The sequence below is a fragment of the Zonotrichia leucophrys genome, chromosome 9 (genome assembly GCF_028769735.1).
Source record: "Zonotrichia leucophrys gambelii isolate GWCS_2022_RI chromosome 9, RI_Zleu_2.0, whole genome shotgun sequence".
NCBI lineage: Eukaryota > Metazoa > Chordata > Aves > Passeriformes > Passerellidae > Zonotrichia > Zonotrichia leucophrys.
The window spans coordinates 21,911,969-21,926,831 of NC_088179.1; the positions used below are offsets into that span (position 1 = coordinate 21,911,969).

The window sequence follows — 14,863 nt, forward strand, 5'->3', positions numbered from 1 at the left end:
TGGATGAAATAAATCAGAAGGGAGTTAAAAAGCAAGCCCGAAGGATGTAAAACAGCAGCCAGGAGCACTGTAGCAGTGAGCGTAACCAGCTCACAGCCCCTCCCCACAAGAGCAGCCTTTGGAGTCACTGAGCTCCAGGTGTTTGTGTCACAACAGTGGATGCTCCCAAATTCAGCCATGTGAGGCTGGCTCAGTGTTCAGCAGCCACCTGCTACAGGAGCCTTCCCAGCTTTCCTCAGGTTTATGCTTTGCCCCAAAGGAGGAGCAGAAGCATCTGAGGAGCCCAGGTGGTGTCCCCCAACCCAGCCTGATGCACTTCCCAAAGAGCAGCTTGGAGTTTTGCATGGGAATGGCAAAGAGCTGGGTTCTGAAACATCTCCCAAGCATAAAGGCATTGAAACTTCCTAAGCAGAGTCCTGCTGGTGAAATGGACACCCAACCACAATGCAAAACAACCTCCAGGTTTTGGTTCTTGGATGTCCCTCCAGGGGGACACAGCAGCTCCTCTGCTGAGACTTTGTCCCCTACAGGGTGGTACAGTGCCACTGCCAGCCCCCTTTGCCCTGACAGACTTCCATGCCCTCCTCATGGGGCTGCACTGGACAGCCCTCAGAACATCCTGGCCATTCCATGTCCTCAGAACATCCTGGCCTTTTCCTTCACATGAAAAATGGAACACCTGGCCACCTCGTTGCCACCCAGCTACTTCATCAGATGATTTTTCCAGGATGCAAAGAAACCACAGGGTCAGTTATGAAGTTTTTCACGAAGGATTAGCCAGCTTTTGTTAGAGAGCTATTTAGAAAGGAAATAATTTCTCCTACTCTGTAGGGAAACTGAGAAACACCCTTCCTAAAGGAGCCACTGTACTTCCAGAAACAGCCCAGCTCGGAGTGGTGGCCATCAGATCTGGCACAGAATTTCCCCAGACACATCTGCACTGCTGGGCTCTGGTCCTACCCCTGGGAGCAACCTGCTTGCCAACAAGAAATGTAATTCCAGCTGGAAGAGGGTATAAATTAAGAGAATAAATATCTCTACATCTCATGCATAGTGTGATTATTTGCACCAGGGAGAAGAAATCTCCCTGGTCTCCTGTCCAGTGTGTTAAACTGGGATTTAGTAAACCCAGTAATTAAATGCAGAATCTGACTTCATACACAATCTTCATCATTTACTTTGTCCCAGCTCTTCATCAGTAAAACTGAAATACCAGCTCTTCCCCAGCCACTGGGGAAATGAAAGAATAAACAAAGATTGCAAATTGCTCAAACACTGGGATAATCCTGATCATAAATATATGCAGAATGTTTTTATTTTTATTGTTTGCTCTGCAATATTGTACATGAGGCACAGAGAATCACCATCCCCTGAGATCTGCTGAACATCCAGAAAAATTATTATCAGAAAAGCACAATGAAATCTAAGTGATCTAAACCTCTTTTTTATGCCTATGACAGAAGATTTCATATCTATATATTAATCACATTTCCTCTGCCATTGCACCACTCACAGTTCCCCATCACCTACGAAATAACTCTCCAGGATATCTCCCACATAATTGGGTTTTGTTTTTAATCTATGTTAATGCCTTGAAACTGGATTTCATTCTTAATAACTATTTCTTACACACACATTCTTAAATAAAGCACTCATTCTCTGGCATGCAGCATATTTTCCTAAGGAAGCTCTGCTGAAAGCTCTTGCACAGTATTATTAGATTGAATGATCTTTGCCCACCTCTTTGCTAAACAGGTCATGCTTTTGTCTGCATTCCAGGGAGCTTATGTTAGGTCCATAATAACCCCAACTCTTCCACATCACCTCCTTTATTAATCTAAATTTGCCCTCAAGGGCAGGCCAGGGATCACCTATCAGCGAGCAGCACTGGGAGTCAGTCCCCCTCTCCAGAAAAGCTGCGTTGATTAAGAAACCCCGCTGGCAAGGGGTAAGCACGTGAGGAAAGACAACAGGGCTCGCTTTAGCTTGGGAAGTTTGAGTTGTTCAACTAGTTTTTCATCCCAAATCTTTCTTTTTTTGTTGCCTTTTTTTGTTTTAAAGCATCCTCTTAAAGGTGTCAGTAATCTCAGGAGAACCACAAGCAAACCCAGACAGGTAAAGACAAGAGCAGAACATCGTGTTGGTTTTCTCTTGCATCAGGACTGTAAGAAAGCTGGCAGGAGGAGGAGGAGGAGTGCAGGAATGAATACATTTCACAGAACAGCAGCATTCTGGTGGCTCTGCAGCAGAATTCACCAGGCTCTGAAGATAAACCAACAGGGCTATTTGCTCTTTGAAAGGCAGTAATTAAGGTCTGTGAACACAGGCTTAGGAACGCGTCACCCTGCAAACCCAGCAGCAGCAGCAGAGGAAGAAAACAGTATTAAGGCTGATCTTTTGCATACATTTCCTCTGCTGGGGATGGAAATCCCAGAGAATGAGAAGTGAGGCCTGGCAGGGAGCAGAGGGGAGAGGAAGAGGAGCAGGGCTGGGCAGGGTCACTCACGGTAGCAGCGCCGCCCGTCCGCGCCCAGCTCGAAGCCGGGGCTGCAGGCACAGCTGAAGGAGCCCGGGGTGTTCACACAGCGATGGGCACACCTGGCACTGCCCTCTGCACACTCATCCACGTCTGCAAGCACACAGAAAGTCGTTCAGCTGGACACGGAAATGAAAAAATAACGCTGCTCTATATGGATGTGGCTGCATTTCCAAATATCTGCTGGGAGGATTATCCTGGGGTCAGCCTACAAAGGACAGCACCCGGTGAGCCCAGGAACATTATACTCACATTATTCTCCAGAACAATCTTTTTCTGAGCACATTGACCTTGAATTTCTCAGTGTGAACAATTACAGTATCAAACACTATATTTGCAGTATCAGCCAAAGCACCTTATTTATTATTCCTGTAAAAAAAGAGCAATGGCAAAAGAAGACCTTGTGTGAAGAACTCAGAAGAAACTTCCAAAACTCTGAAATGATCACCATGTCCTCCAAGCCATTATAGTTAAATTAACGGAACAAGAAATAGCTGATTATTCTCTGAATGTCAAATGATCTGCATTAAGTGGTGGTTGGGTTCCAGGAGGGATGATGGAGACAGATCATCCCTGAATCCTGCAGCTGCTTTACAGCAGTGCAGTGGGAGGCACCTGCAGCAAGCACAGCAGCTCCAGCAGCCCTGTGAGGGAAGGAAAAGCTGCAGAGCCTTAAGTGGGGAGGCTGCTCTTCCCCCAGTCCTCTGCCAAGCAGGCTGCCCCTCAGCTTCACACCTGCTGGTCTGTATTTTGGAGTTAAATGTCCCCAAAGGTGTCCATCTTCCTAAAATCTCAGTGGAAGATAAAAGTACTTTTAAGGAGTTAGTTAAAACTTTTAATTAGTTTAAGAATACAAACAAACGCACAAAAATTTACACTAAATACAGCTGCACAAAACACTGACCTCTATGCAAAGACTGGTATCACACATGGCAAACCCCTGATGCATCTCCTGGTCCTTCTCATTCTGCCACCTTTCTGGCAAAATACAGATTATTTATTGCACCAATGCTGGGTCAGTGTCTTGAAGATGGCAGGGAGCAGTCTGATGTGCAGCTCTTCACTTTTTATCCCACAAACCACACTTTCTACAGTTTGTCCCTCCACACGTGCTGTGCCCAGTGCTGTGCTCATGGCCCCTGCACTCGAGCACAAGGAGTTTGATGGATGCAATCAGGCTCCTTGCAAAGAGAGGCCCCAGGCAGTGCAAACACCACACACTGGCTCATGAAAATTTCAGGACAAATGACAGCTTCTCTGAAGCAGCCATAGGAGCAGCTGCTGCTTAGAATAAAATGGGTTATTCCTCCTTTTTCTCTAATTGTCAGTTTGCGAGTACACTGCGCTGGCCAGGGCTGTAAATATTCTTTTCTCTTCTTCTTTTTAAATAGAAAAAATTAAAAGTTGAACCACAGCCACCATCCTGCACAGGTTTCTTCCTGTCCTAGAGCTAATAGCTGAAGTATGACACTCCAGCTGCCCTCTGTCTCCTTCCAGCTCGGTTTCCAGAGAGTCAAACAACAGCTTGAATTTTGCAAAAGGCATTGAGTAACTTCTAGGAGAAAAAAACAATAATTGTATATCCATGGCAAGACACACTGCTTAATGATTCAAAAGATTGTTGCCATGAGGCTGGGGAGAAAATTTGTTCCAATGTATAACACTGCAAGTTGACTCAGTGATTCAGTTTATACATAAATCAACAGAAATGTCAATGTGTATCTGAGATAAAACAAACAACAGGCTGACCCTTCTGCTAAACCCACTGTTGTTTCCATCCACTCATTATCAGCACATTACTTGAAAACAGTTTTTATTTTCAGTAATTACTCATGAGTAATTCCAGTAAGAGAGAATCACTAAGATGTGCCATTCTACTCACAGAAGGACTTACAGGCAACTGAGTAAGATACTCAGGGTAGGAAGTAAATATTTTGAAAGGCACCCAGCACCCTTTATATGAGACAATAATTTACATATTGGCAAGATTTTGGCCACGTTTTCAAAAGAGGAGTGCAAAATTAGTGTATGTATGTGTATTTATATATATATATATATATACACTCACACCTTGATCCTGACTTGGCTGTTAAGAATCTGTGCACCATTAAGTCCACAAATGCTGTTTATTTCATAAAACTGCTAAACTATCTTCCAAGCGTTTCACTGAAAGAGAAAAGCAGGTATTTTGATCTCTAGTGCCCCCAAATTTCTGGTCAGAAATGCTACAGATTCTTTTGACAACTCCAGACTAAACACAGGACTTCAGAATTCAACTTTTTAAGCTCCTCTCTTTGGAAATCTTACACATCATGATTTCTTCCTTCACAGTAGTTTCTCCATTAATATGGAAACAGCTCTCCAGCTAAAAAAGCCCTTTGAATTCTAAATAGGTTTTCAGTGACCTGGTTCAGAGTTTTACTTGAACCAATTTTCCAGGAGCTGTAACTGGGACATTATTTTAAAGGCACCCTACAAGAATAACACTACAGCATTCACAAATCCAGTTGCTAGAAAGCATGACTTAGGAGATCACAGAGACATTTTCATCACTAAGAAAGTCCTTCAAGACTGTGGGCTGATGTGAGTATCACAGAGAGAAAGGCTGTTTCAAAATGCACACATATATTTGTCTAATATATTCCTTTCCACTCACAGCTCAGTCAGGCAGAGCACTGATTAATAACGTTCTTCACAATAAAGAGTCCAGAGTTTCTTACCTAAACAGGACTTTTCGTCTGCAGCAAGAGAATGCCCTGGATGACACTCGCATTTTGCAATTCCTCTCTCATTCTGACAGATTTGTGAGCATCCTCCGTTCCCACTTGTGCAGGGGTCTATCACTGAAACCAATTAGAGCACACTGTCAACTGAAAGGTCACTTTTTGCCTGGAAATGGTCTTACCTGCCATTGTTACAACTAATGACGAAGTAGCTGTAAGAGATTAGACTGGGGAAAAATGTGACAGCATATGGTGAGTAAAGCTGCTGTTTTTCTGGATGCTTTTTGTTGCTGGACAACATTTTTCACAGAGCAGCAACAAGGCTTTAAACAGCAGGAAACCGAGCTTGTATTACATTGGAAGTAGGACAAAAAAAGTACATTTTATTGTTATTTTGCTGTACCTGAACAGATTTCAAGAGTTCTCTAAACAACAGCAATTAGCACTCCAGTATGTGTGAATCCATAAACACACACAATGATGGAGTTCACCACGAAACAATGAATATTTAAAAGGCTTGAGAGGAAATAAACACTGAAGAGCCCCCAAAGACATCTTTCAGTCTATAAACATATGCCATTCATGTTGTACATCAAGGCTTTTTCCTCTTCCTGAACAATAACATACCTTTTCAAGGATAAGCTGCCCTAAGTGGCAAGTACTTAGAAAAACTTTTATGAAGTGCCTACAGAAGCCTCCATCTCGAAGATTTCATTGTGTTGTATGGGTTTATTTCTGGAACACGTGCCTGCTGGAAGCATACTGCCCAAACAGAGACTTGGCACACCCCAGAACAGACCCACCACGACTGTTCAGACAGGTCTGACTTGGGCTAAGACCTGACATTCTGCACCAGGCTGAGGTTTTGCTTTGGAGCACCCATTACACCAAAATTCTGGTGAATAACATTCCACAGGCAAATTTGGAGGGCACCTTGAAAATGTGTCCTCTACAGTTCTGTTTGAATAAAATTTCTGGAAGTTATACTTGTTTCCCTACAATTCCAGCTCTGATTCAGCTTTAGCATTTCACTAATTACTGTCTGATTTGAGACAGATGAGCAATATTTCTCACTTGCCCTGCTCTGTAAAAGCCAACTTCTCTCAGAGCCCTAGAGGAAAGTCACCATCAGTTCAACACCACTGGAGTCAGGGTTTGAGGAGCCCTGGGAAGGGCTGAAGGAGTTTTGCTCTGACCTGGCTGCTTTGCTCTTCCATGGGCTACACAGAAGGAGGGAACAGGAGAGAAAATCCTCTTCTTCACGTGGATTTAACTAAATATGGGACAGGGCACTTTTTTGTCCCTTTTCTGTACAGCCAAGTGGTATTTTTTGCCACCATTTGGTAAAAGAGGAAGCAGCCACAGAACATCCTCAAACTGCCTCATGTCACCTCCTGCCATTTCAGGAACACACAACGCACAAACCGTTCCAGTCTGCAGGGCTGAGTTTGACTTGACAGTATTAAACAAAAAAAAACCAACTAAAAAAAATAAAATAAAAGCACGGTTAGGGATGTAGAACTGAAATTGGACTTCTGACACGATAGGTTGCAAATAGGTTTCCAAGGAACAGCAGCACTTCATCGTGCATGACACTTCCAAGGCTGACAACTTGGCTCTGCAGCTCGACAATTTGCGGTCTACAAAGGATTTAGCTCCAAGCAAGAACTCGCTCCTTGCTGATATGAAATATTGAGTTATTTGCCGATTCCTTTTCTATTTGGGTAAATTAAATGAAATCACTATCAAACAGCATCTGTTAAACCTGCATATTATGAAGGTTTTCAGAGCAGCTAAAGCTTTAATTTGAGAATGATTACAGCACGGAGTAAAGCTTGTAATGCTCTGTGACATGACAACAGGCAAACAACAAATTACACAGTGGATGTTAGTAAAACATAGTAATTCAAATAAAGGTAGCAGCCTTGGAAGTCCTTGGATGAGGTAAGTTTGTAAAGGAAAGATCTTCAGGACATGAGGCAATCAGTGATTGACTTGCTTTGCAGTGATATGTTCCTGTTAGAAGCAGGTTTCAGGAAAAGCCAAAAATAACTCATTAGTGTTCTTTTTTCACACATTTGCCTCTTACTGGTTCATTTAATAACTTTAGTAGATAACAGACTCCATCCTACAAATCTCTACTCCAAGCTGTTAAACACTATGGTGAAAAATTTACTGGCATGGTTTCATTTCCCAGGTGCCTCAGGACACAGAATCCCAAAATGGTTTGGGTTGGAAGGGACCTTAAAGTTCATCCAGCTCCACCCTCTGCCATGGGCAGGGACACCTTCCACTATCCCAGAATGCTCCAAGCTCCATCCAGCCTGGCCTTGGACACTGCCAGGGATGGGGCAGACAGGGCTGTAAAGAACAGGGTCTCCCATCCTGTCTGCCACAACCTCTAGAGCACCTAAAGAAAAGAGATTTGGGCTTTATAAAATAAATTTTCTTGTTCACAGCAACCATGACTTCACACTGGAAAAAATATAAAGGGATAAAGAGAAAAACTGCCAGGCTTGAGTGTTTCTCCAAGGCTTTGCAGGACTGTGGGTGCAGTATTAACTCCCAAAAGTCCACAGGGATGAATCCACACCTGCACAGCACCTACACCTGCTGTGGCAAACACTCTCATCACACTGTGGTTTCTCCATCCAAACCATCACTCCAGCAGCCAAGCTTTGGGTGGAAAATAAAAAAACATCCAGACTCACCTCATCTACTTAAAATATCTCTGAACTGACAACCCAAATGCATTCATGACCACTTCACCCTCATTTGTTCCTGTAAAAATCTTGTCCATGGCCTTACCTAGCACTTTTCTCTCCCAGGCATTCATTCACTCAGGTATTTATGGGAGGGAAAAGCATCCTACTCAGTCTTCATTTTGCAAGCTGAGCTCTGCTTACAAGGCAGATCCTCCTTCCCCCAGGCAGAGCTGCTCTCCTGGGGAGGGCTGAAGTGATTCATTTTGGTTCGAACACCCTGGGGTAACCAGGTAATGGGTGCCCACCTGCAGACAAGGCTGACCCTGCCCCTCTCTAGTGTTCAGTATCCACAGGCTGGTGACAAAACACTGCCTTTGGTGAGTGGGTGACTCTCTTCAGCCCCACCATGTGAGAGGGTGAACAGTGGTGGCAAAACCTCCCCTTTTAGGGGTCCCAGTTGAGACAGAGCATGGAAATGGTCCATGGGAGCTTGAACTGTGCTGTGAGCACTCCAGGAGAATTCCAACCCCACCTGGCATCACTCAGACCCCTCTGACCCAACCACAGTCCCACCAGTCCATAATCCCACCCCACAGCCCTGTGCAGGCTCTGCACAGCCAGCTGGCCAAACACATCTCGAGATGTTTGGAAAAGGGATGGAGACCAGCAGAGGAAGCTCTGTGACACCCCGTTCTCCCCAAATCTCCCCTTTTCTGGCTCTGTGATAATCTTAGGGAAAAAATGTGGCCACCTCATGAGAGACAGAGAGGCCAGCAGGCTGTGGGTGCTCCCTGGGGTGCAGCCCCTATTTGGGGCAGGATTTGGGGGGAACCAAACCGAAGGGGAAGGGTTCTCTGCACCCAGCAGGAGCTGGGAGCCATCTGAACAGCAGGATTTACTTACACTTCATCCACAGCGTGCAAAATCTCCGAGCAGAAGAGGAGCCATATGGAAACGGTTTTGTGACAGGAATTTCAGCTCAATAAATCCATAAATTTGGCCTTATCTTTCTCTGGCATGTTCAAGGGTGTGTGTGTGTGTGCTTGTGTTGGGGAATGGGGGGGTTGCCTTCAAAACTGATGAATATGTTAAGATATACAAGAAAAGAAAAGCAACAATCAAACCCAAAGGTAGCATTGCTGTTCTGCTTGAGAGGCTGCTTAGAAACCTGAAGGGCAGGATGAATGAATCAGCCTGTGATAAGCCAAAAGGAGATAAAGAGAAGACTTTTTTGTAGAATAAAACATGTAATGCAGGCCAACTCTATATGCAACTTGATGAGCAATAAAATGTTAGAATTAAATCACATTAAGTTCCTAACCTATGTCATCACCATCATTGTGCAAGGAGCAGCCAGGGATCTAGGAGGCCAAAATCTTGTTCAAAGCTGTGATTCAAAGTGAGCTTCACACCTCAAACACGTGTTATATTTAAAAGTCTGTCATTAAGCAATTCCCAAAGCTGCTTTTGGAAATAGGAATGAACACAGTGACCCAAAACACCATCCTGGGGTCTGTTAAATTGCCTTTACTGCATGTCTTCAACAGAGGACTCACCTTCACAGGATTTGGCATCTGCCTTCAGCTGGTAGCCTGGCTGGCACTGGCACTTGTAGTGGTCCTCACTGAGCTGAACACAGTCCTGCTCGCAGCCCCCGTTGTTAATGCTGCAGGAATTGACAGCTGGAGCCAAGGAAGCAGGGAAGGAAAGCAAATCAACAACCCGGGGACTTATTTCCTATTTTAAATACATAAATGACAGCAGAAGCAGGCAAACCTTGCTGAGCAGCTTTCAGAAATGCTCCTGTACCCTCCCTTGTGCTTACAGAGCCTGGCTGACAGCAACCCACACCAGTGAAATCCTGATTCACAGAGCCTGCTGACACAGCCCCACACCAGTGAAATCCTGATTCACAGAGCCTGACACTGTCCCACACCAGTGAAATCCTGATTCACAGAGCCTGACACTGTCCCACACCAGTGAAATCCCAATTCACAGAGCTGGGCTGACACACTGTCCCACCCCAGTGAAATCCTGATTCACAGAGCCTGCTGGCACAGCCCCACACCAGTGAAATCCTGATTCACAGAGCCTGCTGACACAGCCCCACACCAGTGAAATCCTGATTCACAGAGCCTGACACTGTCCCACACCAGTGAAATCCTGATTCACAGAGCCTGGCTGATACAGTGTCCCACACCAGTGAAACCCTGATTCACAGAGCCTGACACTGTCCTACACCAGTGAAATCCCAATTCACAGAGCTGGGCTGACACACTGTCCCACCCCAGTGAAACCCTGATTCACAGAGCCTGCTGACACAGCCCCACAGCAGTGAAATCCTGATTCCAGGGAGAGGCAGGTGAGATCTGAGGGCTGTAATGCTGACTGAAGCACAGCACCCTTTGATCTGACAGCACCAAAGCGCTGCCAATCCACCGAGGCAAGGAGGGGAGAAAAGAACAGCCCTGCTGGCACTTGCCCATTGATTATATTTTTCTATTCCTTGCTTTCATTGATTAAAAATAGTAATTGTTGTTCAGGCTGATTTCCTCAGCCTCATAAATAAAAAAAATTCAAATAACAGAAGCCACAAGCCCTGCAGAACAGAGTCACACAGCAAACCACAGGAACAGAGGGTCCTCTGTACATCTTTAAAGATGCTGCTTCTTTCACCCCAGCAAATTAATATTCTTTTTTGTTCAACACATATCCCTGGCCTCTGGAGAAACATTTCTCCTCCTGACAAAACATGTTAACACACACCCACACCTATTCACAGGCTGTATGTAAAAATAAGAGTGATGGTTTGACTCTGCTATTGTGCTGTGCTGATGGGTGTGTGTGTGTGTGTGTGTGTGGCTGTATCGAGATTTCCACAGCAGGGATGTAGTATGGAGAGATTTAAATGAGATATTAGGAAGAAATTCTTGACTCTGAGGGTGGGCAGGCCCTGGCACAGGTTGCCCAGAGAAGCTGTGGCTGCCCCTGGATCCCTGGAAGTGTCCAAGGCCAGTCTGGATGGGGATTGGAACAATTTGGGGTAGTGGAAAGTGTGGGAAGGGGTGGGGCTGGATGAGTTTTAAGGTCCCTTGCAACCCAAACCATTCTGGGATTCTGTGTTCTCTATGGGCAGCTGGAAAGATTACTTGGTCCATCATGGGCTGCACCAAACTCTGAACCCAATGAAGTCAGCGAAGAGCTTTGATATTTATTTTTTTAATATTAATTTTAGCAATATTTGTATTTCCTCATGCATCTGTAACAGACATTAGTAAATGTTAGCTACAAAACCCACTACAGGATTCGTTTCACCCTATGCAACCAATTAGCAAACACTGAGTTTGTGCAGTCAAGTATGTGTTACAAAGGTGAAAAGAAAAGCAAATTTTTACATTCTCCTGGCTGCACATACAGCAGGAGGCACCTCAGTGCCCAGAAACCTGACCCTGGCTTCTGATCCCCACCTGTGCCCAGGAGCCTCCTGCCCTGCCACAGACAGGCCCTGAAAGCAGCACACCCCACACACTCTGGGCTCCCAGCTCCCTGCACATTCGCATCCAAAAACCTGTTTTTCAGCAAGAATATTCAAATAAGATGAAAATATTTCAGGAGACGAAAAACATCTTAAATCCAAGTGACAGAATATACATGTTGGCTTTTCAAAGTGCCGTTTTCTCCCTCAGTTTCTGGGCAGGAGCCAATCTGGCTGCGATGGGAGATAACAGCAACCTGCCATGGTGAGGGTTTGGGAGGCTCTGAAGGTGGGAGGGGACAGGTGAGAACCCCACGAGCCCCAGTTTGGTGTGTGGCTGTGCCAGCTGCCAGGGCAGGTTTGTCACCAGGCTGGATCCCTGAGAGGAGGTGCCAGACTGAAGGAGAAGAGCCCCCAGGGACAGGACAGGGTTGTGCTGGTGGCTGCCAGGCACCAGCAGCGCCTCTCTGAGCACAGAGAGACTTGGCATCTCCTGGATATGGCTCCAGCTGTCACCAAGGGGCTGTGGCTGGAGGGATGGGCACCTGCACAGGCAGAAATAGGGCCTGACATTCATTTTTCAAAGATTTACTCTCGGAATTTGGTAGGAACCCAGCCCTGATGTGGACTCCAGACAGGCTAGGGATGATGCCAGGTGATGCCAAGAGAGGGAGGGGGTATCTGGGAAGGGGGCCAGTGGTGGGAGACAGTAGGTGGGAAAAACAAGGATCACAGAATGGTTTGGGTTCATCCTAATGATCATCTCATTCCACCCCCTGCCACGGGCAGGACACTCCCACTGTCCCAGCTTGTTCCAGCCTGGCCTTGGACACTTCCATGGATCCAGGGGCAGCCACAGCTGCTCTGTGCCACCCTCACCCTCACAGGGAACAATTCCTTCCTAATATCCAGTCTAACCCTGCTTTCTGACAATTCAAAGCCTTCCTTCCTTGTCTGTCACAATATGTCCTTGTAAAAACTCCCTCTCCAGCTCTCTTGTAGCCCCCTGATCTGATAACAGTTAAGAAATACACATTCTCCACCCATTATTTATAATAAAGGTGATATTTTTACAAAGAGCTGGCTCTGAAGCCATAGTTAGACATATGCGTAGCAACCATGGGGTTAGAACATGCAATCTCTTCCAACCTGTGTTTCACATAACCTTAAATCCAACCTTGCCAGTGACAAGAAATGTAACTTCAGACATGCAGGGCTTACATTTACATTGGAAAACACAGATTATAGAGTAGTAGAGACGTTTTCTTTGTTACTTTCTCAATATAGAAGAGCCTTAGTGTGCTAAAATCTCCATAAAAAACCTGCATCTCAACAGCTTCTCTACATAAAGCAGACATCAAAGGTAACAGCTGGCACCAGAGATGAATCAGGGTCTAATGGCTGTGCCCTGTTTCCACTTCTAGGAGTTCAAACAGGAATAAATTCCACTGAAGACAATGAATCTACAACAGTCCAAACCCACAGCCTGATACCACAATAAACATGTTCTTTCTGAGTTTCAGCCTTTCAGATACCAGCTGGTTAAACTCCAGCGAAGTCAAACTCATAGCATTAACATAATCAAGGCACTACAAACAAAGCAAACAAAAAACTTGGACAGGGTTGCAGTGAATATTTGGTCTGGCACGTGTGTTTATAAATTAATTCAATGCTGAGCAAAATTTGTAGGACCAAAAAGCTGAAGGAAGAAAAGGAGCATTGAAAGAGATGGGATTTTATCATGGCATGAAGTACTGGGTAACATCAAAGGATTCAGGAATTAAATAGTTTATTCTCACACACTGGTCATCACTGGATAAGGCAACCCACTCTGGAGATTTTTGGGTCTGAGCAGAGTATGAGTGGAGTTCTCTGCCTTAGAGTATGAGCAGAAATTTCCAATGAGAGCAGGAAGAATGGCAAAAGCACATTTCCTCTCCCCACGTATTTTAAGGCTCATACTGGCAGAGGAGGGATGGGCCACCAGCAACAAGTCAGGATCCCAAACACCCTGTGCTGAGGTGGCAGGAGGGCAGATTTACTGCAAAACTTGGACAGCAGCTCAGTAATATTCCATGATCACATGAGGAAGTATCTCATCCCAGGTTTTTGAGTCCTCAGATGCAGGCTGAATATCTTTTAAGATGATAGATCCACTTCCTTATGTATGGGAGATTTCCAAGCCATCCAGGCGGCAAAATCTGCTTCCCCTCAAATGATTTTGGCACTTTTGTTCCCACAAACACAGGGTTGCCAAAAAAGAAAAGCAGGACGTGGAAAGAATGAACCTAACAGCAATCTGGGCTGGGCTCCTCTGAAAAGCCTGTCTGGAGGGACTCTTGTTTCTTATTTCTGCAGCTGAGATAATCACCTTCCATAAACAGCTCAGTGCCAGAATGGGGTCCCTTTTCTTTCTCAGCATGCAGGAGAGATCCTTACATCCTCTGAAGTACCCATGGAATAAATAGCAGTGCTAATCCAAGCCTGTTTGAGATGCTGGGTGTTCTGCTGAGCTGCACTGGGTCAGAGGAGAGGGGCATTAGTGGTTTGCTGCTCATCAGATGAGTGATGAAAGCTGAATGTACAGCCTGGTGCTGCACAAGGGGCAAACCCTCCATCCCCAGCAAGCAGCTATAGCCCAGACCCTGATCCCAGGCACTCCTGATTTATATGGAATGCTTCTCCCTGTCCTCATCAATTAGTAACTGTCTTGTTCTCCAATGCATGAGAGCTTATTATATCCATTTGTTTTGGTGTCTTGTCTAAACAGCTGGAACAGGGCTCAATATCCTCCCTCAGTATCTTGTACATCCATTATTATGATTGCAGAGCTCTCTCAAAATCCTGCCTCCCATCTCAGGATTTATTTTTGTTTCTCCTTGATAGTTTCTGAGACATTGCAAACAAAGCTGGTCACTGGACGAAGTACTTCGAATAACTTCTTGAGAATATTTACATTTACAAAATGAAAACTTGTTCTCTGGTATTGTTCACAGCTTGGACAAAGCTAAACTGAGCTTGCTGATTATGTGAGGCAAGAGAAAACCTAATTATTTTGTGTCCACAGAAAATTTTACATATTACACATGTAAATTCATTTAATTGCCATTAACATCTACTTTTTGCCTTTATCACACAGTTCTCTTTCTTTTTTCCCTCCAAAGTCCCTTTAGTCTCCTTTTCATATAAAAATCCCTCTCCACCACAAATGAGACTATTCAGAGGAAGCAATGCAGCTCAAAACTTTCACTTCTGGATCTTCCCTGGTCAGATCTGATCTGATTGAGATTAATTTCTCTTTAAATTCACAGAAAACCAAATTGCTTCTAGTTAATGATGAACCACTCTGTTTTTACATTATTTTTTCCCCTCTCACTATAGTGTTTCCCCGTCCAGTCCTTCACCAACTAAGATAATCAAGAAA

At 44.9% G+C, this 14,863-nt stretch overlaps 1 protein-coding gene across 1 annotated transcript in view; it reads right to left on the minus strand.

Moving 5' to 3' along the window:
• Positions 1 to 14,863, minus strand: part of LOC135451497 (multiple epidermal growth factor-like domains protein 6) — a 192,084-nt gene that overhangs the window by 54,485 nt on the left and 122,736 nt on the right. Inside the window, exons 7-9 of the mRNA XM_064720764.1 lie at positions 9,521 to 9,646; positions 5,257 to 5,379; positions 2,507 to 2,629 (exon numbers count right to left, since the gene is read on the minus strand). Of these exons, the coding sequence (XP_064576834.1) occupies positions 2,507 to 2,629; positions 5,257 to 5,379; positions 9,521 to 9,646 (372 nt within the window). The remainder of the gene's footprint in view (positions 1 to 2,506; positions 2,630 to 5,256; positions 5,380 to 9,520; positions 9,647 to 14,863) is intronic.